At 58.1% G+C, this 25,226-nt stretch overlaps 1 protein-coding gene across 1 annotated transcript; it reads right to left on the reverse strand.

Annotated features, from left to right (window-relative positions):
- Positions 1–129: 129 nt before the first annotated feature.
- Positions 130–23,835, reverse strand: STKLD1 (serine/threonine kinase like domain containing 1). Its single transcript, XM_024762418.1, has 21 exons — positions 23,760–23,835; positions 21,734–21,768; positions 21,483–21,605; positions 21,092–21,166; positions 19,339–19,425; positions 15,929–15,973; positions 14,557–14,631; positions 13,473–13,574; positions 11,497–11,567; positions 10,698–10,813; positions 9,108–9,226; positions 8,403–8,566; positions 7,757–7,884; positions 6,577–6,660; positions 4,545–4,661; positions 2,702–2,830; positions 2,062–2,190; positions 1,859–1,987; positions 604–744; positions 357–436; positions 130–209 (listed from the first exon to the last, which is right to left on the reverse strand). Exons 1-21 carry the CDS (start codon positions 23,833–23,835, stop codon positions 207–209), a joined length of 2,028 nt encoding a protein of 675 aa, XP_024618186.1. The 3' UTR covers positions 130–206.
- Between the last annotated feature and the right edge of the window lie 1,391 nt (positions 23,836–25,226).

The following is a 25,226-nucleotide window of genomic DNA, read 5'->3' on the forward strand; positions in this document are numbered from 1 at the left end:
CTGCCTGCGACAGGTCTACTGCCCACCGTGGGAGCTGGGCTGCGAGGCCTCTTCCAGTTTCTGAAGCACACTTTGTGCGTAAGAAACCAGCTCCTGCGAGGAGAACAGCAGGTCAGCCGCTTCCATGGACGGCCTCTGGGTCCACGAGTAACTTCTGTTAACCTGCTTTTCTTTGAAGCGGTCTCACTGCTGCTTCTCTCCAGGGTTTACTTTGGTCAGGTCGTGGACACGGTGGTACAGGGAGAGCCTCTTAAAAGCACACACGCGGCAGCCCCAGTCGCCTCCACACAAACCACTGCTCCAGCCCCTGGACTCTGTGCCATCTAGGCCTGGCTGAGGCAGCCCCCAACACTCACCAAGCTGGAGGTGAAGCGCCCGTGGATCTCCTCGACCAGGGGCTGGATGCCGCTGGACACCAACTCTGACAGGATGTCCTCTGCGGGCAGAGCAGAGGGTCCTGAGGCCAGGACCCCCCCTCCGAGGCTTAGCATGTGCCCAGCACGGAGGATTCCTGCCCCTCCCCCAGTGGTCATAGCCGCTAGCAGGGCGCCTCTTGAATGCTGGCTTCCAGGGAGGACGTGACGAGGGCAGGGGGGTCCTCACTGTGGGAGGCGAGGTGGGCCAGCAGCACGCAGATGCTCTCCACCACCTCCGGGTCGTCCTGGTGGAGCTGGTATGTCTCCTGGATGAGGGTGAGGCCACTGCTGCCCTCCTCGGGCATCACCACCTGCAGGGCCGCCAGCTCTGGGCGTGGGCGAGGGGGTGGGTGGGTGACAGTACTGAACACGTGGGGCAGCAAGAGCCTCAGCTGGCAGGGGACGCCATGCTGTCCTGCAGCGTGGGGACCGCCAAGGTCAGGCTTTTCCTGGCTCTGCATCTGTGGGTGTCCTCTGGTGGGGTGTGTACCCGCCTCTCTCTCCATCCCAGCAGCCCCCAAGGCCAGTGTGCTTGTAGAGAGGGTGCTGGGGACGTTCCAGGGCACCTCCCTGCCCCGTGAGGAGGCCCATCAGTGCGGGGTTGGGCCTGGCTCCTGGGGGACTGGGGGCCCGTGAGAGCAGTGACCCATGATGTCACATAGTTGTCAGAACTTCCTGGAGCCCAGGGGGAAGCTGACCCTCCAGGGAGTGGACTTAGCCGTCAACAGCCAGCAGGAGGCAAAGCCGAGATTCTCGGCTCTGGGGTCCCGCACGCTCACTGGGTTCTGACGACCCCGCTCCTTGTTCACTGGGCCACGTGCCTTTTGCTCTTGGGGCTTCAGCACCCCACCCCATTTGACGGCGGGATCCCTGCGGGAGTGGGGGGTAGGCCCGGAGACCCTGCCCGCTCGGGAGGTTCTCTCCAGGAGTGAAGGTCACCCCACTCTCTGCTTCAGGCCGAGTAGCAGGCAGAGACCCACCAGCCTGCACACCCAGCAGGGGCCGGACCTCACAGGGGCCAAACCACCCCACACGGCGGGCAAGCTCTGCCAGGCTCCATGCCCCAAGTGTCCGTCAAGGCTTGTGGTGCCAAGTCGGGTGCAGAACCTGGGCCGGGGGCTTAGGAACAGCTGGGGTTTGCTTTGGAGGCCGAGTTCAGAGCCCTGACTCGGGCTGTTTTCAGAGCCACACCTGGAGGGGAGCCTGCGCACACGCCAGGCTTGTGGGTGGCAGGCAAGGTGGCCACCATGCAGAGTTGCAGAGAGCAGTGGGAAGTGAGGGTACAGAAGGTCTGCGCGGCGACGTCTGGGCGATGGGACTGTAGGTGTTTCCCCTCCCTGCTTTGAGCGTGTGCTTGCTTTTGGTTTGTGGGCTGCCTGCAGGCGTTGCTGGGGGAGTCTCCCCCGCCTCCTAGTGGCAGCCCCGGCCGTCCCCAGGCTCACCAGACATCTTCACGAGGCTGGCCAGCCCCCAGCAGGCATTGTTCACCAACAGGGCTCGGTCCTGGTACGCCCGGATGCTTTGCAGGATTAGGACCACCACCTCTTCCGACTGCTGCTCCCCTATGCAGCCTGCGGGGGGCCACACGTGTCTCGACTCGAGGCCCAGGGCCACCTCTCCGGCCCCGGGGCCCCAGGCTGCTCACCCCTCAAGGACAGCAGCCACAGGACTGCACAGCCGGCTTCAGCCATCTCCGCATCCGTGGGGTAGGTGGCCAGCACCTCAGCAATGAGGGCCGGGGCTTTCTCCCAGGGGGCCTTGTTCGCGATGACAGCTGGAACAGGATGGGGTGGAGGAGGGGACACCTACTCCTTGGTGGCGCAGAAGCTGGGGGGGGGAGGGGCAACCCCAGCCTGCCAGCCAGTCTGTAGGGTAGGAATCGGCAGGGCCCCTAAGGGGAGGTTTGGGAAGCCCTGCGTGCCGGGTGTGGGCAGGGCTCTCCACGGTCGGGAGCCCTCTTTTCCTTGGGGAAAATTACCTCCCAGGTGCTGGAGGACCAAGTGGGGCCTGGAGAGGGAGTGGCACGGCCTGGGAGCACCCCCTTTCTGAATTAGAAGTCAGGATGGTTTGCCTAGTGCTAAGGCCAGCTTGTGGAACCAGGAACTGCCCAGGAAATCCCACGATGTGCGTGAGCTGGAGGGTTCCATGGGCTGGGCATGAGGGGGTCCGAATATGAACCCACCCCTCCCCAGGATGCTGGTGCAGCTTCTCCAGTCCATCCTGGCCCTTTGTCTCCCTCCCCTCCCGGCTCTCGGGTGGTTAGGGCGCAGCCCCGGCCCGCTCACCGTCCGCCAGCAAAGCCCAGAGCAGCCTCAGCCCGTTGACGCAGGTGTCCCTGTTCCTGGGGAAGGCGTCCAGGCGTTCCAGGATGCGCTCGCACAGCCCGGCCCTCCGCAGCTCATCTGTGGTCAGTCCTGCAGATGGGCCCCGGCATTAGGACCACAGAGAACACCTGGAGGAAGCCCTCCCTGAGGGCCACCCCTTCTCTGTGGTCCTAGGGCACTGCAATCCCATGCATCCCACGCCAGTGGTGCCTACTTGGCCAGTTTCATGCCCAGCATGAGACCCAGAAACAAGGGTATGAGCCATCCCCTGGGCCACCATTCCAGCACCTCCCGTCCCATTACTGGGCTGGGACCGGCCTCTGAGCTTTCCTTCCAAGATGGGACCACGACTGTGTTCTCTCAGGGCGATCACCTGGCATTGTTTGCCAGGTGGTCCCGATTTACACCTGCTGTCCCAACATGGCTACTCACGGCAGCCCTTTGGACTTCTCGGCGCGGGGTCAATGAAATGTGGTAAATTGCCTGGTGAGTGTAGGGGGGGCTGGGGGCTGCGGGGCTCCAGGTGAGGCCCCAGCTTCCCTTTGGAGAGAACGATGCCCACCCGGTTAGTGGCTGGAGATGGGGAACATGTGTAAAGCCCTCGGTGGTGACCCTCTCCCCACACCGTCCCCCGACTGCTCGCTGGTGGCCTCTGGAGCGGGGCCGGTGGGGCAGCAAGGGCTGGAACCCGAAACACGTCGGCGTGAAGCCCATGGGGGCGCCCGGCTGCGGCCCGTGCATGTTGCCAGAGGGACACGTGACTGTGAACATGGAAGCTGGGGACGGAGCAGCTGTCCCCTCGGGGCATCCAGGCGCTACCCGCCTGAGCCCTGCGCCCACGGGAGGGCGGCGCCCACCCTGGCTGGCGACGGTGAGCGGGCTGTGCACCGTGACCAGGGGCTGCTGCTCCTCGGGGTGGCTCTGCGCACACTCAACGGCACGGGGGCCGTGGTGCTGGCGCCGTGGCCGCCGGGTCCTGCCCCAGTGCTGCGCAGGCCAGCAGAAGAGGCCGGGGAACCCTGAGCTGGGGCCACGGTGGGAAGACAGCGGGCGGGGGCGGGATCTCCGGGGAGGAAGCCGAGGTCGGGGCTCCAGCGCCCCGTAAGTGCTTATTGCACGACTGAGGCAAGGACCGGAGGGCTGGGGGCCCTGCCAGGGCTGTGAGCACGTGCGGTGTAAAGCATTACATGGAAATTCAGCCTAAATATTCAAGTGAGAAGGCAGTGAAGTATTTCCAGTTTAAAAATCGGAGGCCAGGGCTTCCCTAGTGGTGCAGTGGTTGAGAGTCCCGCCTGCTGATGCAGGGGACACGGGTTCGTGCCTCGGTCCGGGAGGATCCCACATGCCGCGGAGCGGCTGGGCCTGTGAGCCATGGCCGCTGAGCCTGCGCGTCCGGAGCCTGTGCTCCGCAACGGGAGAGGCCACAACAGTGAGAGGCCCGCGTACCGCAAAAAAAAAAAAAAAAAAAATCGGAGGCCAGGCCTTCGGGCTCTCAGCTCCAGCCTCTCCCATCCCTCCTCAGCTGCCCTCCTGGGAGCCCACGCCTGGGACCCCATCCCACCTGCCTGGGCTCACACCACAGGACCCCTATGACCAGCTCCTCGTTTCATGCCTAGAGATCAGCCAGAAGGGGGAGCAGCTGGTCCAGGGCCACAGAGGCAGGCCTCGGGCGGTGCCCCAGACTCCTGGCTGGGCCCTGCCTGTCATCCTGGGGTGGGGTTGGGTGCCCAGAGGGTCAGATGCCAGGGCGATGACTGGCGTGGGAGGGCGGGGGTAGGAGAAGCCAGCTGTGCCCGCAGCCCACCTTGGCCCCGGGTGCGGAGCAGCAGGGAGCAGGCACACGGCTGTGCGTCAAGGACCCTGTCATGCTGCTTCACAATGCCGACCAACACCTCCGCCAGCTCCGCCGGCCACGGCACACCTGGCAGCGTAGGGGCAGAGTGAGACGGCGTACGAGCAGGTGGCGGGAGGGGTGTGGACCAGACCCTGATGGGAGTCTGCAGGGCGTCACACATGGGCCCCTGGGTGGACAAGCAGACGGGTGACCAGACGCGATCGGTCAGGCTGTGTTGAGTGCTTGCCACGCGTCTGCCGTAGGGATCTTCTTCCAGCAGCTCTACAAGATCGATCCTCATTTGACAGATGAGAAAACGGAGGGTCAGGGAGATGTGAGCCCTTGCTTTGAACCTAGCCTATCTGACTCCAGAACCCTTGGCCGTTACTGCCTTGAGAGGGGACATCTGTGGGTCCCTTAGACCTTCCTCTGGGCCAGGGTGTGTGCTGGCAAGGGGGGAAGGCAGTGGTGGGCAGCCGGGGGTCCACAGAGCTGCGCCGCTCCCTAACTGCTGCTTCACCTCTCTCAGCCTGTGTCCTCCTGGTAAGAATGACAAGGACAAAAGTGCTGGCACCAGGGAAGCCAAGCCATGGCTATCCCGTCTCTAGGCGAGGCTGGCTGAGGCAGGTGTGGCTCTGGGGTGACAGCCGAGGCCAGTCTTGGGAAGGGGCCCAGCAGCCTCTCTCACTCTCTCTGGGAAGGCAGAATCTCTTCCCATGGACTCTCTCCTCTCCACAGCCTTGCACCAGACAGGATCACGGGGAAGGAGAGGGAGGGGAAGGGAAATGGCCAAGGTGGGGTCTCTGCTGCCTCATTAGAGGGCTGGCACTGGGCCCGTATGGTCTCTGCTGTCCCGGCCACTGGGACGACCATCTATGGAAGGAAGATCGGTGGACGGACGGATGGAGAGACGGGTGGATGGATGGACGGACGGGTGGAGAGACGGGTGGATGGATGGACGGACGGGTGGAGAGACGGGTGGATGGATGGATGGAGAGACGGGTGGATGGATGGATGGATGGATGGATGGATGGATGGATGGATGGAGAGACGGGTGGATGGATGGACGGATGGATGGACGGGTGGATGGATGGATGGACGGATGGAGAGACGGGTGGATGGATGGATGGACGGATGGAGAGACGGGTGGATGGATGGATGGACGGATGGAGAGACGGGTGGATGGATGGATGGACGGATGGAGACACGGGTGGACGGATGGATGGAGAGACGGGTGGATGGATGGATGGATGGAGACACGGGTGGATGGATGGATGGACGGGTGGATGGATGGATGGACGGATGGAGAGACGGGTGGATGGATGGAGAGACGGGTGGATGGATGGAGAGACGGGTGGATGGATGGAGAGACGGGTGGATGGATGGAGAGACGGGTGGATGGACGGATGGACGGACGAGCGAATGAATGTAATATTCAGGCTGGTGAGGCAGATTGAGGGCAGAGATTTTACGAACCAATGTTTTGGCAAAATTAAAACTACTAATACTCCTTGATGGAGAAAGTTGGGTGAAGAGGGGTTCTCATGCACTCTTGGGAGGTGAGAAAGTTGGTGCATCGACGGAGGGCAATTTGCAGTATTCACAGCCGGCACATCTAGGAACTTTTCCTGCAGAAGCACCAGAGCACACACACACACACACGCCCCGGGGTGGGCTGTGTACCGTTGCTTATGATACCGGGGCATCGGCAACCACTCAAATAGCCAACCAGAGGGATGGTGGCAGGGACGGGGTGTCGGTTAAGCATCCGTGAGCAGCACGTGAGGGGGGCCCCGGGAAGTGGTTCGGATGCCGAGCCCACCCCCCGCCCACTTGTCTGCTCAGTGGAAGCAGCGGCACAGGAGGAAGTCCAGGCTCCTGTTCCAAGCAGGTGGAAAAGCCGTGCCTGCTCATGGGAATGTAAACGGGCGTCAGAAAGTACCAGCTAGGGAAGCTGGAAGGGCCGGGGCACCTGGGGGAAGGCGAGAGGGGGCGGCTCTACCTTGCTGGTCTTCAGACATCCTCAGGAGCCTCTCCAGGGCCCTCTGCTGGACGTCGGGGTGGCTGGTGAAGTTCTGCATGACCTCTGCGGGGGACAGGGCAGCACGGGGAGGCGCCTTGGCTCAGGGACCCGCCTGAGGGCCGGGGTACCAGGGGCACATCCGTGAGCACCACTGCACAGGCCCACGTGACCCGGCGTGAGGTGGCGGCCTTATCATCCTCACCTTCCCGGCCGAGCCACCTGTCCAAAGTCGAACCTGGATCTGCCTGAGAACCCGCCCAGGGGGGTGCTTCCACTCCACACCTCCCTCGGGTAACTCCCTCCAGGGTACTCAGGGCGATGACCTTCAGCTGGACCCAGCTGTCTGCCTCGAAAGCCCATGGCCACGAGACAGGGAGACAGCAGCTGGGCCCTCACGGGTCCCCTTCTCCAGAAAGGGAGGCAGAGGTGGCAGCCCCTTATCACAGGCAGTCCGCGCAGGGAGCCACTGACGGGGAGGAGGGATGGGAGGGCGGAGCCACCCCCGAACTGGAAGATGACCTCCAGATCCATTCTCTACCCAAGACCGTGGGGGTAGCCCCCAGCCTGGGGCACGCGGAGGAGTCTATCGTGTGCACTTTTGCGGGGTGGGGGGTGACCAGCCAGCACTGTGCCTGGAGCCTCAGGCCTGCGCGTGTCACGTTGCACACGGAGCCCCTGGGCCGCCTCAGCTTCCTGCAGGGCCGTGCCTGCTGGTCCCCGGTGGCTGCTGTGCCGGCCCCAGCGTGAGCGCCACTCTGGGCACGGAGCAGCCGCACAGGAGGTGCTGCTCATTGGGGAAGACACTCCAGGCACCAGGCCGCCGTGTGCCGGGCGAGCGAGCAAACAGCGGGGAGTCTGGTGGGGTGCGTGGCAGTGAGGGGCTGCTCGGTGACGTCGAGGACTGTGTAGCCAGAACAGAGGGGAAGCAGGTGGGGGCCTGGCCACAGAGATGAACTCTGCTCTAGGTAAGCTCGGGGGTATCTGAGCGGGATGGTACCCCGAGCAAAGCAGTGCTTGGGATGGACGAGGGGCAAGCCCACCGGCCATGTGTGAGGAGCGGTCCAGGGGACTGGGGGGGTCACTGCCCCCCAGCTAAAGACAATGGGGTGCCGGGGCCACAGCAGCCTCTGGCGCCGCCCCCTCAGGGCCCCATCATCACCTAAGATGCTGGTGACGCTGCTCTCTAGCAGCATGTCGACGAGGAAGTCGGGCACCGCCTGCCGGTGCAGCATCAGGGCACTGCTGGAGGACCTGAAGTTGCTGCTCACAAACAAGTGAATCACGTCCCTGGGGAGGGGCAGAGAGCCGCCAGCTGGCCCTGCGTCCCCTCTGCGTCCAGCAGCTGCTGGGCCTCCACCTGTTTCGGGCACCCGCTTGGGAGCACCTCTCCCAGCATCACAGTGCGTCCAGCAGGCACCGCAGCACTTCCCCTTCCAGGAGGGGCCGAGGGAGGACAGTGCTGGGCCCTGGCGCTTGCACACGCATGGGCCCCTTCCTCCATAACATAGACCCCAAAATCACAGTTTCTGGCTGTGTTGGTATAAAGGTGAACATAACCCAGGGTGGATCATTTTGTTCTTCTGACTTTACATTAGAGTTAAAACGTTTTCCTGGGCCCTGGGCCATGCCTCCCGCACCTGATGGGGAAGCTGGCCCTGTTCGTCTTGCACTCAGAGATGCGGCCACGGTTTGGGGCAGCCCAAACTGGAGGAGCCACTGTCCATGGATGCAGCGCTTTGTGGTGTGAAAACCCCAAGTGCGTGCACAGGCTGACAGTGAACTGCCACCCCAGGGCCTGAGCTCACCTGATGGTTATTCGATCCGACGGGTTGGCCTGGAGCATCAGAGGCAAAAGGGAACTGAAGATTTCTGCGTCGGGGACCCTCCTCTCCTCCATGGTCCTCAGGACACCCCTCAGGCCGTCGGGGGAACTCCGGATGGACTTCCGCAGAAGCATGGCTTCCGTGCTCTGGGAGGAGAGAGAGGACCACTTGTGCGCCTCCTCAGCTAAAGGAAGATGGCCTGACCTCGGGCAGAGGGGAGGCGACGTGGCCGCCGCCATCAGGGACGCACAGAGGCCACCTGCGCCCCACAGTTCTTGTACGAAGAAGAAATGGAAGTTCAGAGAAAAGCAAGTGGCCACCTCACTGGCTGGAGGGAGTAAGGGAACAGCCCTCCGTCCACCGCCAGACTCCCACTGTGGGCCGGTTAGTGCACCCGAACTCAGCTGTTCTTGTCCATAAGGGGGCGCTGATGGGGCGGATTGAACGTTACCATCACCATCACCACCACCACATGAGGGCCGAGCAGGTCCAAATGCGGGGTCCTCCGGCGGCTGGGGCAGCGGGGGGGCCTCCACACAGCCCCACAGGCACTCAGGATGGGCAGGAGGGTGCCAACGGGAAGAATGCGCCCTTTTCAGGGCCGGGGGTGGGCAGAGCCTGGCTCCCTGGGGCTGTGGGGAGTGGGGTTCAGGTGTGGCGGGGAGGGGTGGACGGAAGGCCCCTCACATCCAGGAAGGAGCAGCTGGCCATGTCGAGAATGATGCAGCCCAGGGACCAGATGTCAGATTTCTGGCTGAAGGAGAAGTTGAGGGCTTCGGGGGCCATCCAGGACTTGTGAGAGGGGTCTGTTGGTAGGAGTGAAGTGGGGGCTGCGTGAGTCCCATGCTCCCTGGGGAAGCAAGCAGCTTGAAAAATGAGCCCTCCATCACCCTCCTCCAGGGAGGGAGAGACGTGCTGAGGGGGAAAAGGAAGAGGCCCCTGGTCAGTAAGATCCTGGCCCTTGATCTTCACCAGTGAGGCTGCCCATCTTGGCAGGGGCCCACCAGGCTGGCCGTGTGCGCACCTGTGTCCCACTGCAGCTGCAGAAATAATCGGAAGGGGCGTTTGCCACAAAGGCTAAAATCTGCACCCTCCATAAACGTCTTGCCCCTCCCAACACTTAGTCGGGACCTTGAGGCAATGTTCTGGTTGCCCTGCCCTAGTTTCTAAACCTGAACCCCTGGGACTTCCCCGGCTGTCCAGTGGTAAAGACTCTGCGCTTCCACTGCCAGGGGCACGGGTTCGATACCTGGTCAGGGAACTAAGATCCCGCATGCCGCGCCGCCAATAAATACATACATACATACATAAACAAACAAACCTGAACTCCAGACAGGGAGCCAAAAGAGCAGGGTCCCCGGCCCAGCACTATCAGTGCCTGACAGGCCGCAGGCAGCCCCTCCCTCTCCAGACCTCCATTCCCCAAACAAATAGCAAAGGGGTGGGCTCCAAGGACCCCTGCCATCTACACCTCCAGTAGATCCACCCGTCCACTCACCTGCCCACCCACACCCGCCTATCCATCCTTCCACCCATCTATCCATCTGTTCATCTATCTGCATGTCCATCTATCCATTTGTCCATCCACCCACCCACTCATCTATCCATCCATCCATCTATCCACCCATCCACCCATCAAGGACAGCATGCCACTGGTCCCTGCCAGCCCAGGACTCTGGAGTTCTCCACTGGAGAGTTGCTCTCTCCACCCCTGATTGCCCTGTTGTCTTTTTTTTTTTTTTTTTTTTTTTTTTTTCTAAATTTGTTTTTTTTTTTTTTTTTTTTTTTTGCATTACGCGGGCCTCTCACTGCTGTGGTCTCCCGTTGCGGAGCCCAGGCTCCGGATGCGCAGGCTCAGCGGCCATGGCTCACGGGCCCAGCCACTCCGCGGCATGTGGGATCTTCCCGGACCGAGGCACGAACCCGTGTCCCCTGCATCGGCAGGCGGACTTCAACCACTGCGCCACCAGGGAAGCCTGCCCTGCTGTTTTTTTAAAGGAAGGAAAACTTCTCTCCCTGGACTGCTCACCTTTACCACCTCCTGGGTTATTCTGAGACTCAGTAAAGTAATCCAGCCCGAGCCAATGCCTGCCATCCACCAGCCCTCCCTCTGTGCATGTCATTCTCCTCCCTTCTGAGGCCTTCCTTCCCCCTTCTTGAAGGTTAACAGTTTCTGAGTGTCTTTTGGACCCTGCATGCCCCCCCACTCGGTTGAATGGGCCCTCCCGCAGTGCTCCCCCCCCACCACTGTCTGCTGGCCGGGAGGACGCCAGCCACCTTCCTCTGCACGGACGTTCCACTTGGCTACGTCGGTCATGAGTGTGTTGGAGCTCAGGTCCTGCAGTTTGCAGTGGTCGCTGCTGACCAGGGCAATGTTGGAGGGCTTGAGGTTCCTGAAACCGAGAGGCGCGCCCTTCCACCCACTGCCTGGCAGGGCCACGTCCGTCTGTGAACCCTCCGCTCCTGCCACACCCAGGGCCGCCGCAGCAGCCCACACCCCTCCTCCTCTCTCCTCAGTAGATGCCCTGTTCAGCCACTTTTTGAACATCATTTTCTGTAAGCATAAACATACTGTTATTTCAAATGGGAAAAACAAGCCAACTGCAAGTAAGGAAACACTGATCCTCCCGTGGTCCCTCTGCTAACGACCTTCCAGATCTCAGCTGACATTAACACGGAATCTCGAGCATTTCCTTCCTACGTTTGGTTCACACAGTTTTCTCTCCTCTAAATACGGCACTGATCCTTCAGATCACGATTCTGGAGAATGAAACTGGCAGGTCAAAAGCTCAGCCTGGGAGTGCCCAGAGGCCCTCGGGCAGCCTAATCTCTTCCTCGGTGCTGTTATCTGGTTCTTCCCTTGCACTTTAGAACCAACTGCCCCGTCTGTGCATGGGGAGGGTCGTGGAGGGGGTGACGTTCTCTTTAAGCCAGGGAGGTGCTCTGGGAGGGGGAGGGGCCCGTCCTTGTCCCAGCTGCACCTCTCTCCCTTGGGCCTGCGCCCAGGCGCTGCCACCTGGAGGTGCCACCCCCAGGAGGTGCCTTTTCTCCTCAAGCAGCCTGGCCACCCGGTCACCTGTGGATAATGTCCAGCTGGTGCAGGTACTCCAGCGCATTCAACACCTGGCCCAGCATGTTCTGCATCCACTGGGGAAAGAGCGAGAGATGCCAGGACTGGGGGGGCCTGAAAGCTCCCAGGGGGGCCTCCCAGCTGCTCTTAGGCAGGTCAGTGACCACTCAGAGCAGCCAGCAGGGTCGTGGCCAGTTCCCACCCTGCGTCTTGAAATGGGCCTGAAGTGAGCGGCCAACAGCTCAGAGCCGGTGCGGGAGCATCTGCTGCAGGCTGCTTCGAGGCCCTCTGGACAGAAATGCCCTGTTAGCCGGTGACGCCCTGGTCTCCAGACCCCCCACTCCTGTCTCCAGCAGACCCTGGGGGCCCTGGGGCTCTAGCCCCGCCTGGGTCCCACCCCATGGGTACCAGAGATGCTGAAGTCTGCAGCTGCTACTTGGGGTTTGCCTCTCCAGGGCATTCGAATGGAAAGATCCCTGAGAGAGAACATTCTGAAAGCAGTTTGTGTCAGAAACAAGATCCACCTGGTTTCCAGGGCAGTGATTTTCAAACCGTGTTCCTAGGAGCCCTGGATTCCACCTGGGGTGTCAAGAGAGGGGCTGAGCAGGCAGGACCCTGGGGTTCCTGCCACGCCCCCTTCCACTGACCCCCCAGACCCCTGACTAGAGTAGCTCTGCTTTCCTTACTGGGGGTTCTGAGAACATTTTTGTGTTCGACAGGGTTCTACTACAAACAGAAAGTTTGAAACCCACTCAGAGGCTGTCTCTGAGGCCCACTTTGGAGCTGCGTGCCCCTCAGAACACCCCAGCAGGGTCGCAGTGCCTGGAGGCCCAACAGAACAGAGGCGTGTTTAGAGCAAAAGCAGGCAAAATTTATTTGGGGTGGGTCATAGACCTAAATGTGAAAGCAAAATGGATCCAGCTCCAAGGGCAACAGAGGAAAATATCGTCATGACCTTGGGGCGGGGAAGGCTTCTCTAAAGGCTCAGAAGACACCAACCTCAGGCGAAACACTGATGAACCAGAGTTCATTACAATTAAGAAAGTGAACTGGCAAGCCACAGACTGGGAGAGGACATCTGGACACTGTGTCCATAATATATAAAGAGCCACTACGAATCAACAAGAAAAGACGGACAACCCTAATGTTTAAATGGGCAAGAGACCTGAACAGGCACAAAAGAAGATATCCAAATGGCCAGAAAGCACTCACCATGACTACTCAAAATAATTGAAACTAAAATGTAATTTTTAATTAAAATTAAGAAGACTGACACAGTGAAATGTGGGCCAGGATGCAGAGCCGAAATACTCACAACTTGGGATGAGAATCAACACCAAGTCAACCAACCATCCTGGAAAACTGGCACACTGGCTAAAGCAGCACACGCGCCCATTCTGTGATCCAACAACTCCACGGTCACGCAGAAAATGAATGCTTAGGTCCATCAAAACACATGCCCAGCAGTGATTCATGGCAGCCCTTCTTCATAATAGCCCCAAACTGGAAGCAACCCAGATGCTCACAGCGCTGGACCAGATACACTGATGGTGATGTGGCCATCTGACAGAGTGGAGAGGGATGATCTCCTGACACACTCACAGGTGGGTAAATCTCAAAGCACTGGGATGAACGCAAGAAACCAGACACAAGCAAACAACATGCTGTACGAGCCCATTTATGAGAACTTCAGGGACAGGCAGAAGGATCTCTGGAGGCAGAAGTCGAACCCTGGGTACTGGCTGGGACTGTCTGAAGGTCCAGGAACGCTCTGACCTCATGTGAGGGAGGGGACGGGAGTGTCTGCCTATGCAAAACACACCAAGGTGTACACTTAAGATCTGTGCACGTTACGGTATGCAAATACCTTCATTTATAACTGTCGGAAGAAATGAGACCAGACTCCATCGGTGCCCGCCCCTCTGCCCCCCGCTGTGGGGCCTGTGGCACCCAGGCCTGGTGCCCCAGAGAGTCTGTCTTACCTGGGAGTCAATGACTCTCTTTGCCGCCCTCTTCTTCTCAATGACATTCTGGAAGCTTCCCTCGTGGAACTCCATCACCAGGCAAAGGAACAGAGAGGAGATCTGCAGGGGACACAGCCCCTTAGCCAGGTGCCGAGTTCTGGCCTCCAGAGGCCCAGGCCTGGGGGCTTCCGGGCCGTCACCTGCTCCAGGTCTTTCCTCCCAGCCAGGCCACCACCGGCAGTGACTATGAGAGAATGCCCCCTTCTGTGGGGGGGACAGCCCCTCCTGAGCAGCTCCCGCCTCCGCCTCCTCTCTCCTCCCCCCATCCCCCCCCACCCCCCATCTACACTAAGCTGCTTTAGGAAAACCTAAAGGGGCATGGGGTCTCCTGGCCACCGCACACGTAGACCACCGTGCCTGGGGCACCGGGCCCTTTGTCCCTTAGGGCTCAGCTGAGATCCACTCCTCCCTCTGAGGGGCCTGCACCCGACAGGACCCCAGCAGCCCCCGTCAGGCCTCTCAGAGCACCCTGCCTTCCCTCCCGCAGTGACATGTCCTCTTGGCTTCTCTGTGTCCCCCTTGAGAGCGTGAGGAGGTGCTCAGAAAATACTTGGGGGGACAGGTGGTGAGGGGCCCTCCCCACGGCTTTCCTCAGGGCCCAGCTGAAGGGGAGGGGGCCCCTCCCTCGGTTGTCACCCCAGATGGGGGTCTGACTGTGGGGTCACACCTGGCCCCCTTCCCCTCCAGCCTCCCGCATCCCCCAGCTCAGCCCCATGTGGAGTAACCGGCAAGCTTCCGGCTCCTTGAAGATGAGAAATCAGCTCGCCAATGGGACCAAGCACGGGGCCCAGGGCAACCAGACCCAGACTGGACTCCTGCTCGGTTGTCGCCAGCTGGTTTCTCCCAGCCTCCACTTCTTCCGGAAAGTGGGACAGTGACCCTCCTATGCAGAGGCTGTGGGGCGCACGTGAGACGATGCCCAGAGAGCTCCCGGCGTGGCCCCGTGAGTGCTGCGGCCATTGGCGCTCGGCGGGCACAGCGGGGGGGTGCTCTGTGCCCACCCTGAGTGCCTGCTGGGCCCGCGGGGTCGGCTCTGACCCACCTCACTGTTCCACACGATGAAGAGCTCCCGGTAGATGGAGACGTGAGCATGCTGAAGCTTCAGCAGTGGCATCAACTGCAAGGCAAGGCCAGAGAAAGTGGAGAGGTTAGGGAGACACTGCTTCTAGAGGTGCTTCTCTGTCACACGTCCCAACAAAAACCACATGCTTCCAGCTCTGAGCGTGGGCCCAGGGAGGTTGGGCAGCTGGAGGTTAGGGGCCAGACAGCCCAGGGTATGTCCTGTCTCTGGCATGAGCTGGCTGTGCTGTGTGACTGAGGAGAGGCTCCTCAACCTCTCTGAGCCTCCTAGCCTCATCTGGAAACGGCAGTAACGGTGGTATCTGCTTCACAGGGGTGTTGGGAGGACTAGGTAAGCCGATGTAGGCAGAGTGCCTGGTGCGTTGGAAACAAGCACAGTCCGGGTTGGCTGATGAAGGGGGTGTGGCCAACGGGAGGCCGCCGCTGCTGCTGTACCCAGGCCACCTGGCCTCCTGGTTGTGTACACTAGAGGTCCCAGGGCCCCTGCCCTCAGCTCAAAGTGCTTTGCAAACGAACAGAATTAGGCAGTAGAAACGGCTCCCTTAGCGACTTAGACCAGACGGACAGCTGCTTATGACAGCAGGTTGGGTGTGAAAGGAGGTCGCCTAGTGGAGTGGAGAGGGGGCTGTGATGCTGGGGGGCGCGCGGGACGGCCCCCCCACATTCTTTCTTTCATGAATGTGGCCTGGGTCCATCACCATGTGTCAGACACACTGTGGACAGAAGAGCTGTTTGCTAACAAAGCCCAAAAGCTGGTGATTCCGGAAAAAAGACAAACAAGTGACCATTAGATAGGAAGGGAGACATTCAACCTCATGTGAAATTCAAGAAAAGCAGAGAAAAATGACGCAGAGCCTTTGCCGGCAAATCGAAGTATATGCAGCTGTTTCTGCTATTATAAATCAGAATGTTACTGTCAGTTCTGATTGGCAGATTTAAGGAACGTAAGAGTTTATATTTTCTTTGTTAAAATTAAAATTCTCTATTTTCCAAATATTCTATTGTAACTGATACTTTTACAATTGAAGAAAAAAATCTTTTAAAAGATGGTTATTGGTAGATCAGCCTAGGGACCTAGCCAACATTTAAAGGTTATCATCTTCTCTGAGAACATATATTCTAAGTTGTCAGCACCTGGATTTAGAAATGAGTGTTTGGTACACAGACTCCCTTCATGACCTGGGGGCCTCTGACTTCATAGCACAGGGCAAGAGCTGGTTCTGACCCTCCATGCCTCCACCAGGCTTCCACCCATCGTACCACAGTGGGGTGCAGAACAGTCTCTGTGTGTCCTGCCTCATGTCCTGTAGAGAGGGAACCACCCAGAGAGTTACCTCCTCCAGGGCCTCGTTGGCCTGATGCTCATCAATGCACTCCACCTGCAGGGGCACAAGAGCACTAGGTTGGTAAACGTGCAGTAAACGCCCCCGTCATCATCGTGACCACCATCACCACCATCACCACCACCACCACCACCACCATCATCACACCCACCCCCATCATCACCACCATCATCACCACCATCATCATCACCACCACCATCATCACAACCACCATCACCATCATCACAACCACGATCACCACCATCACCACCATCACCATCATCACCACCATCATCACCACCATCATCATCACCACCACCATCATCACAACCACCATCACCATCATCACAACCACGATCACCACCATCACCACCATCACCATCATCACCACCATCATCACCACCATCATCATCACCACCACCATCATCACAACCACCATCACCATCATCACAACCACGATCACCACCATCACCACCATCACCATCATCACCACCATCATCACCACCATCATCATCACCACCACCATCATCACAACCACCATCACCATCATCACAACCACGATCACCACCATCACCACCATCACCATCATCACCACCATCATCACCACCATCATCATCACCACCACCATCATCACAACCACCATCACCATCATCACAACCACCATCACCACCACCACCACCATCATCATCACCACCATCACCACCATCATCACCACCATCACCACCACCACCGTCACCATCACCACCACCATCACCACCATCACCGTCACCATCACCACCACCACCATCACAACCACCATCACCATCATCACAACCACCATCACCACCATCACCACCATCACCATCATCACCACCATCATCACCACCACCACCACCACCACCACCACCACCACCACCACTCACCACCATCACCGTCACCACCATCACCACCATCACCATCACCACCACTATCATCACCACCACCACCATCATCACCACCACCATCACCGTCACCGCCATCACCACTGCCACCACCACCATCACCACCACCACCACCACCACCACCACCACCATCACCACCACCATCACCATCACCATGATCAGCACCACCATCATCATCACCATGATCAGCACCACCATCATCATCACCATCATTATTCACCAGGGCTGCCAGGCGCCTATATTCATGCCCCATCACATGCCACCAGATAGGGCCTGGAGATGTTCCTAAGGAAGGGATCCAAAAATCCTCTGAGCCATGAGATCACCTTTGCCCCTATTGCAAGGATAAGTTTAGGATCACATAAAGTAAACTCCAAGGAATCGTTAGAGGATCCGTTTTCAGACCATCTTGAAAGCAGGGGAGAAAACAATGTGTTGCCCCCAGAGCCAAAGAGCTCTGCTCTGGCTCGTGGAGTATCAGCCCCGTCACTGTGTTCCTCATCCGCGTTGGGAGGCTTGTCCCTGTCACTGAATGTGGGCGGTGGGGAACGCATGGAGAGTGGGGGAGGGTGGTGGTCAGGGCAGCACCGAACTTTGAGTCTGCAACACACTTGGTGGCAAAGACTGTGGGTTCATACTGTCACCACATCTTACCAGATCCTTACCCAGAACTTTTGCTCGTAAGATTTACAAATGAAAAACTCTTGTAACTAGGGTGACCGTAGATGAAAATGCAGTTACTGGGTGATTCCCCAATCCACGTAAAGACCCCAGACGCAGCGGCACCACGCATCCCTTCCTTCTGTTCCAGGGGCTCGCGCTGAAGTCATTTTGGCCAAAAACATACTGAAAACCTTCAAATTACCACCTATTTTGACCTAGAAATCCCACCCCTAGGAATTTATCCCAAGGAAATCATGGATCCTCAGAAAAATTAGCTATAAGGTTGTTTATCAGAGTTGCTTATACAGAGTGAAAAATCGAGAACAAGCTAAGCCCTTATCGCCCTGAGTGGATGGGTTGGGTCAGTCATGGTGCTTCAAGCAGGGGGGTTCATACGGCCACCAGAGCCAGGGAAGGAGGAAGATGCGTCAGCAGTACCAACAGCATTTGCCATACACTCAGTGGGGAAAAGCACATTATCAAGTTCAGCACCATTCTTTTGTCTTGTTTTGTTTTGTTTTTTGCGGTACGCGGGCCTCTCACTGTTGCGGCCTCTCCTGTCGCGGAGCACAGGCTCTGGACGTGCAGGCTCAGCGGCCATGGCTCACAGGCCCAGCTGCTCCGCGGCACGTGGGATCCTCCTGGACCGGGGCACGAACCCGTGTCCCCTGCATCAGCGGGCGGACTCTCAACCACTGCGCCACCAGGGAAGCCCCATTCTTTTTTTAAATATTTATTTATTGGGATCTTAGTTGCGGCACGCGGGATCTTCATTGCCGCGTGCGGGATCTTTAGTTGCAGCATGTGGGATCTAGTTCCCTGACCAGGGATCAAACCCGGGGCCCCTGCACTGGGAGTGCAGAGTCTTGGCCACTGGGCCACCAGGGAAGTCCCAGCACCATTCTTGTAAAAAACCAAGAATTTTATAAATGCTTACCAAACAACCCTGAAAGGATATACAACCCCCCTCCTCCATTTTGTTTAGAAATATTGACTGACTTTTTAAAAAGCTCCTTGGGATTGACATATACACTAATATGTATAAAATGGATAACTAATAACCTGCTGTATAAAAAAATAAATAAAATAAAATTCAAAAAAAAGAATAAAGCTCCTTGATGGTGAAAGCAGTCATCCACCCTGTCCCATGGGCCCGTGAGACAACGGGGCAACCCCACAGCCAGCCAGCAATGGAGCAGGAGGCCGGTAAGGACTTCCAGCCCTGCTGCCTCGGGGCTGAGCTGCTGCACGGACAGGAGGCCTGGCTGGGTGGAAGGGCCCCCGCAGCGGCCACCAACAAAGCTCTTCCCTAGACCCTCCATTCATCTGGACTACCTGGTCTTGCACACGCTAAGGGCTGTCCTCCTGCAGGTGTGCACTCCACCCGGCCGTGCCAGCCCTGGTGAGGAGGTGAAGGAAGGGCCCGGGGTCAGCGTTCTGTCCTTAAACCTGTGTGACCTTGGGCAAGTCCCTGGCCACCCCCTCCAGCCTCCCTATCCTTGGCTGTAAAGCGGGGTCATCAGTCCCGCTTTGCTGAGGTGGCGGGAGATGAAAAATGATGCTGATGCCAGGCACGATGTCCGCGTAAATGGTGGGTATGGTTGCTGGTGGAGTGAACGTGAGCATTCCTTCTCCATCAAGGTGAGAGAGGTGAGTCGGCGGGGAAGCCCGAGGAGCCTCATGTCACCCCCCCAGCCCCGTCTATCCGCGCCCCCCCCGCCCCAGCCCGCTGGATCTTCCTTCGTGACTGCTGGCGGAGAGAAACCTGCTGTCACATCGCCTTTCTCTAACGTGTTTGGGGAGCCAGCCCCACTGGGTGCCACAGGCATGGCCTCTTACCTGCTTTATCACGTGCTTTACTTTGGTTTTTGTCTCCTCCACCAGAAGGTTCACCCCCAAGGCCCCAGGATTCAGCCAGTCCAAAATCTACCAGCAAAAGAGAAGCTTTCAGGAAAGCGTACACGTCTTTTCACTTTCCAAAGCGTGTGCCCACCTCCAGTGTCTTTTCCGGTCCTCCTAACTAATTTCCCTCGTGGGCTGGCAAACAAGGAAACGGCCCAGAATGCTTTGGAGGCCTGTGAAGGCAGAACCCGAGCCCATCTCTTTGAGGTCGATTCTGGAGCTCTGTCCACCACCCCACACCCCTTCTCCAGTCTGTGGTGAGGACCTGCAAGGCATCCAAGCACCAGCACCTCCCTGGGACAGAGGGTTTCTTCACTCTCTCTAGCCCCCTAGGATCCCAGCTTCCAGCATCCACCTCCAAACTGGGCATCCAAACAAGAAAGTAACTGGTCCATAATTGCTGCAATCATAGTCACAGCCATGTGTGTGCCTGGCACATGCCAAGCACTTTACAGCCACCCATGCAGTCGGCGCTGTTGCTATCTCCTTGTTTACACTGGAGGAAACTGAGGCACAGGGAGCAGGGTCCTTGCCTGAGGCTACAACACTAGTAACTGAGAGGGCTGGGAGTCGACTGGAACTCTGGGGTCTGACTCCAGAGCTGGCGCATCGAGCCAGACCTGCAGAGAGATGGCCGCCATGCCAGAACTCTGCGCAAGGAGGCTGAGGGATAGGTGAGCGTGGATGATGGGATTACAGTCATCAGAGGTGGGGAGAAGGGGACAGGATGCCGAGGAGGGCACATAGTGGGTGGAGCCCCGTGTCTAAGGATTCTCAGAGTTCAGAAAAGTTTCAGGATTCTGTAATCCAGCCCGTGTGGCAGCCTGAATCCTGCTCAGGGAATAACAGGGGTGTGGTACTGAGCCGCTTACGCTAGTGTAAGAATGCACACCTAAGCATTCTTAGGGGGCAAATTAAACTAAAATGCACCCCTGTCTTCGGATCAAGTCTTCCCCCCCCCTTTAAAAGTAACTACTTTTAAAATTCTCTGGTCACCCAGAAGCTCTCCGGCTTTACCACTGGCTGACACCCCACAGTCTCCCACACAAAGGGGGATTCTCACAAAGTGAGAAAAATCTAACCGACCGATTATCCTCAAATTGATGAATTTTTACAGAGACTGACTAACAGTTAAAAAAATTGACATCTTATGTATTTAAACATTCATTTGCGGCTTTCCTTTTGTTCTGTGAATTTTTCACGTCCTAAACATTTTCACAGGCCCTGGAAAAGGCCCAAGTTCCCCCCAGCGAGGGACTACTGATGGGGTGTTTTAGGAGTTTGGGGGCGTCGGATTATGAATTTTGAACGTTCTAGGGTGTCCTGTCTCTATGGGCCGAAGCACATGGACCCATGGGTGAAAAGGATGAAGGTGTCCTCCATCCTCCCATATTCAGACTGGAGAGGCCTTAATTTCATCCACCATTTTAGAAAGGGGGAAACCCAGGCCCAGAGGGGCAAAGGGCACCCCGGAGGTCACGTCTGGAGGTACCGGAGGTCACCCTATGAGCTAGAGGCAGATACTGGCCGCAACACGGGCCCCTTGCCTCCCTGGGGTCGGACCTGGCCCCTGGTGACCGTTAAACCGGTAGGAGGCCGGGGGTGGCGGCAGGAGATCCAGGTCCTGGGCTCGCGCCTGACCGTCGGCCCCTCGTCGCCCCCGCCTCCCCACCAGCGGACAACTCGGCACCTGGTACTTTTCCATTGTGTCTTGCGGGGAGACTCCCGGCCTCCCTGTCCCACCACTGGGCGCTGGGGCGCACCGCTAGCCCCAGCCGAGTCGGACCCTGAACTGAGCATGCTCAGTCTGGACCGCGTCCGGTGAGCGCCCATCCCCCACCCTGGGGGCGCCCTTCAGCCCCGAGTGCTGGCCTGATCCGGGGACCCTCCCTGCCTGAACAGTGTCACAGTGTCCGCTGGGGCACCCGCGCGTCTCCAGCAGGCCGGCCCTCAGGGAGGAGCGGGCGGAGCCTCGAGCGGGGAGGGCGGGGCCTCAAGTGCGGTGGGCGGGGCCTGAGCGCGGCGGGCGGCGCGCGGCCCCTTTAAACCGCCGCCCGTCCCGGCCGGGGGCACCCCCAAACCCGGCCTCCGGGCCCAGCCTGCCCTTGCACCGCCCCCCCACCCGGGTTCTGGGTGTGTTCCCGGGCCCCTGCTTCGGCGCCCAGCTCGGTGGGCCCGTCCTCCCCAGCCCGGCCCGGGCCATCCTAGAAGCCGAGGGGTGTCAGCGGCTGCCTCCCCGGCTCCGGAGAAGGGGCCCGAGGCCCCGGGGTGCGTGGGGCGCGTCCTCTGCATTCTACACTGTCGGGTGGTCCCTGCACGCTTTTCCTTTTACTGGGCGCTCTTCGGGGGCGGGCTGGGGAGCTGATCCTGAACGGGGGTTGGTCAGGCAGGAGGCCTGAGGTCCTCCCAGAGGAAAGGGGGCGCCCTGGTATGCACCCCACTGCAGAAAGCCACAGTACTTGTTTTCTCTTTCCCAGATGTGTTGGGTTCCTGGGGTCCCTTTGACCCTTCCCTGCGTTTTCCTTCCCTGTTTGGACTCTGACCTGAGACTGAAATGAATGGTTATCTATCTGTCTGTACACAAACCTGGGAGGAGGGGAAGCCTACCTTCCTGTTTTTCCCCTTCCAAGGGTGTACAGGTGGCCTTCCGAGCTACAGGGAAGCCCTTGAAACAGGCCCTTGAGTCACCATTAAAGGTGTTCAAAAACTAGATGGACAGAACCAGATCCTGGAAAGGGGAAAGGACACAGCTTCCACCCTCTCTCTCTACCAAGCTTGGTCCAAAGAACATGGTGGTGATTATTCAGTCGTGTCCGTTTTACTTCTAAAAGTATCCCGTTATGTCTACAGACGAACAGCCCCATCTCTGCCGGAAGATCCATGTCTGGCCCAACTGTCATTCTTTCTTTGGTTCACTTAATGTGTGTGTGGCTTTGCCAGAGTTAAGAGTAGTGAGGTTAAATTTTTTATTTTTATGGGGGTGGTATTAATTCATCATACTCTGAAGCTGGGCTTCTTGGAGGGTGTGTGTGTGTGTGTGTGTGTGTGTGCGTGCGTACGTGCACTTTCTGATCAGTTATTGGTGAACAAGATTTCCTGTTGTTTCCCTTGAGGGGTGATACCTCTCTTGCGTGGTCTCCCAGTCGGGTTCTCCTATGCGCTACTTTCCTGTGAGCTGATACTTTAAAAACCATTTTGGGGATGACACATAGTGACTTGAAGAAACAGTTTTTCCTAAGGTCATGATTTTGTGTTTACAGACACAATCCAAAAATTGTATCCCTCTCAAAAACAATTCATATCGAAAGCTCTCAAAAACCAAGGAGGCTTGCTTAGTTTGTCGGTTTTCATTGCCATAACCGTAGTGACCCAATTTTGTTCCCCCAAGTAGCAACTACCTAAGGCGATGGCTCTTTTTAGCCAACGGAGTCATGAGAGCCTTGTACACTCACTCTGCAGCCCGGAAAAACCCTGGTTTTGCAAGTGAATTTCATAACCGAATCTAGATAAAATGTCTCCAGTCAAGTTGCTGCCAACTATCAAATGATAAACCCTCCTACTGCCAAAACAAAAACAAAAAAACCCCACCAGACTCTTTTTACGTAATCCTTTCTTCTTTTTCTCCATTTTGTTTGCCTTCAATGAGAGAAGCAGAATCTTGGAACCAGAAAGGCCCTTGAGGGGCGCACAGGGTTGGCCTGCACCAGTTTACTATGGGAAGGGAGGCTGGACCTGCTGAGGCTCCTGGACTGGCCTGGGGCCATGGCCCTGGGAGAAGCCCAGTCTCTGACCTTGAGGCTAGTACCACACACAACGTGCTTCTATAGCCTGGTGTTCCTCTCCGGGCACAAATGAAGGGAACCACACAAAGCACTAGCGTTGTAAGAGGGCGTGCGCTGCCTTAAAAAATGGAGAAACAGCATGGACCCCTCTGGGTGGCTCAGGAGGGCGGGGCTCGGCATCTGTCACAGCCAGAGTTAGGAGCCTCTTCTGGCGGCAGGCTTGGTGCGAGAGGAGGAGGTGGACAGATAGTGGGGTGCAGAGCCAAAGCAGTGGCTTCCTGTGGACAAAATCCGGGGCGGCGCTTTTGTTTTTAACATTTACCCACATAGTACTAAAACAATAAAGGTGCTGCGAGTCCGGCTTTTAAGATGAAAATGATCTAATTTGAAGGGACTGGGGGAAAGGCATCAAAGTCACTGATCATATAATATGACATATCTGTCTTTTCTAATCTTGTCTTCAGAAAACAAAAGCAAAAATTAAGTGACAGGATGTGGCCAGAAAGTCTGGGCTGCCGTGAACGGGACCTCAAAAGGGCCGTGTGTCCTCTGAGAGTTATGACAGTAATCCCGAACCTTCGATACACCCGCACTGGGCCAGGTCCTCCGTATATACGACTTCTGCTGCCCCTGGATCCCGGAGCTTGGCCATAGCGTTTCCACCTTTAGACGCGGAGAGGGAGGTCTGTGTGGTCTCGCGCAGCACGTGTTGGGTCAGTATGTTGGGTCCACGCGTGGCTTGGCCGTCCTGCGACCTTGCCTTCGGGTCCGCAGAGGCGCGAGCGCAGCGTGAGTGGTCTGGTTACTTCCCGCTGGCAGGCTGTGCCCGAGCTGCCTCTTTGGCATCAGGCTCCCTGCCCTGCGTGGCCAGGGACAGCGTCCTCCTGCTGGAGAAGGTACCGAGAGTGCTCTGTGCGGGAGCTGGGCATTCGGAAGCCATCTGACACTGGTCTAGAGGTGCCAGAGACTAATGAACTCGGCAGTCCAAAATCATGCACGTGCCCTGCAGCTGGAGCTCGCTGCCAGTCTGCAGACTGTAACTTGCAAGCACATTTGCACCAGTAAATAGGAGTATTAGCACTTAATGGGTTCTACCTGGTGGTTCATCACCAAGGTGACAGATAAGCTGCATGAGGCCTTGCTCTCCAGTGTGGCCTTTGGTATTTTTTTTTTTAAATAAATTAATTTATTTATTTACTTATTTTCGGCTGCATTGGGTCTTCGTTGCTGCGCATGGGCTTTCTCTAGTTGCGGCGAGCAGGGAGGGGCTACTCTGTTGAGGTGCGCGGGCTTCTAATTGCAGTGGCTTCTCTTGTTGCGGAGCACGGGCTGTAGGCGCCCGGGCTTCAGTAGTTGTGGCACGTGGGCTCAGTAGTTGTGGCTCGCGGGCTCTAGAGCGCAGGCTCAGTAGTTGCGGCGCACGGGCTTGGTTGTTCCGTGGCATGTGGGATCCTCCTGGGCCAGGGATCGAACCCGTGTCCCCTGCGTTGGCAGGCAGATTCTTAACCATTGTGCCACCAGGGAGGTCCCTGGCCTTTGGTGTTTTTACCTGTCCTCTGGCAGGACAGAGCCAGTCCTGGAAGCTGTCACCCCCAGGAGCTCCCCTTGGCCTCTGGTCAATCGCCGGAGAGCTAGGATGGCCTTGGCAGGACACTGAACTGGGCATACACAGCCCCCAGGCCTCAGGACTCCGGATTAACAGTGCGTGGATGACCGTCAGTGTGGTAGGTTCTGGTGACAGTGGTGGGTGGCTGCTGAGTGTTTTCCTCTTGTTCCTTTGCTCTGTCACCCCCTCCCCAGCAAGGGCTTCCTGCCTTATGCCGAAAAGGCGTGGGGAGAGGGCAGAGGGGAGCCGGCTGACTCACTCTCCCTGCTCACCGGTCTTAGACAGGAGGTTCAGAAAAGCCGCCCCGCCTCTTCTGGGCAGTGGGGTGGAGGCGTGCGGGCGGGGGCTGTGGTTGGTGAGGCTTGCTCCCGGAAGGTCAGGTGCAGCCTGGAGCTGCCTTCCTATTGGTAGGTGCTTTGTCCCACGTGGGTTTTTAG

The sequence above is a fragment of the Neophocaena asiaeorientalis genome, unplaced genomic scaffold (genome assembly GCF_003031525.2).
Source record: "Neophocaena asiaeorientalis asiaeorientalis breed wild unplaced genomic scaffold, Neophocaena_asiaeorientalis_V1.1 scaffold78, whole genome shotgun sequence".
NCBI lineage: Eukaryota > Metazoa > Chordata > Mammalia > Artiodactyla > Phocoenidae > Neophocaena > Neophocaena asiaeorientalis.

Excerpts from the sequence above, each read along its gene's own strand:
- STKLD1 (XM_024762418.1), bottom strand. The coding sequence starts at position 23,835 with ATGGCCAAGCTCCGGGATCCAGGGGCAGCAGAAGTCGTATATACGGAG. Across the intron at positions 19,426-21,091 it reads ACACAATGGAAAAGTACCAG|ATTTTGGACTGGCTGAATCC; the intron begins GTGCCGAGTTGT and ends TTTTGCTGGTAG. Across the intron at positions 4,662-6,576 it reads GATGTCTGAAGACCAGCAAG|GTGTGCCGTGGCCGGCGGAG; the intron begins GTAGAGCCGCCC and ends CTACGCTGCCAG.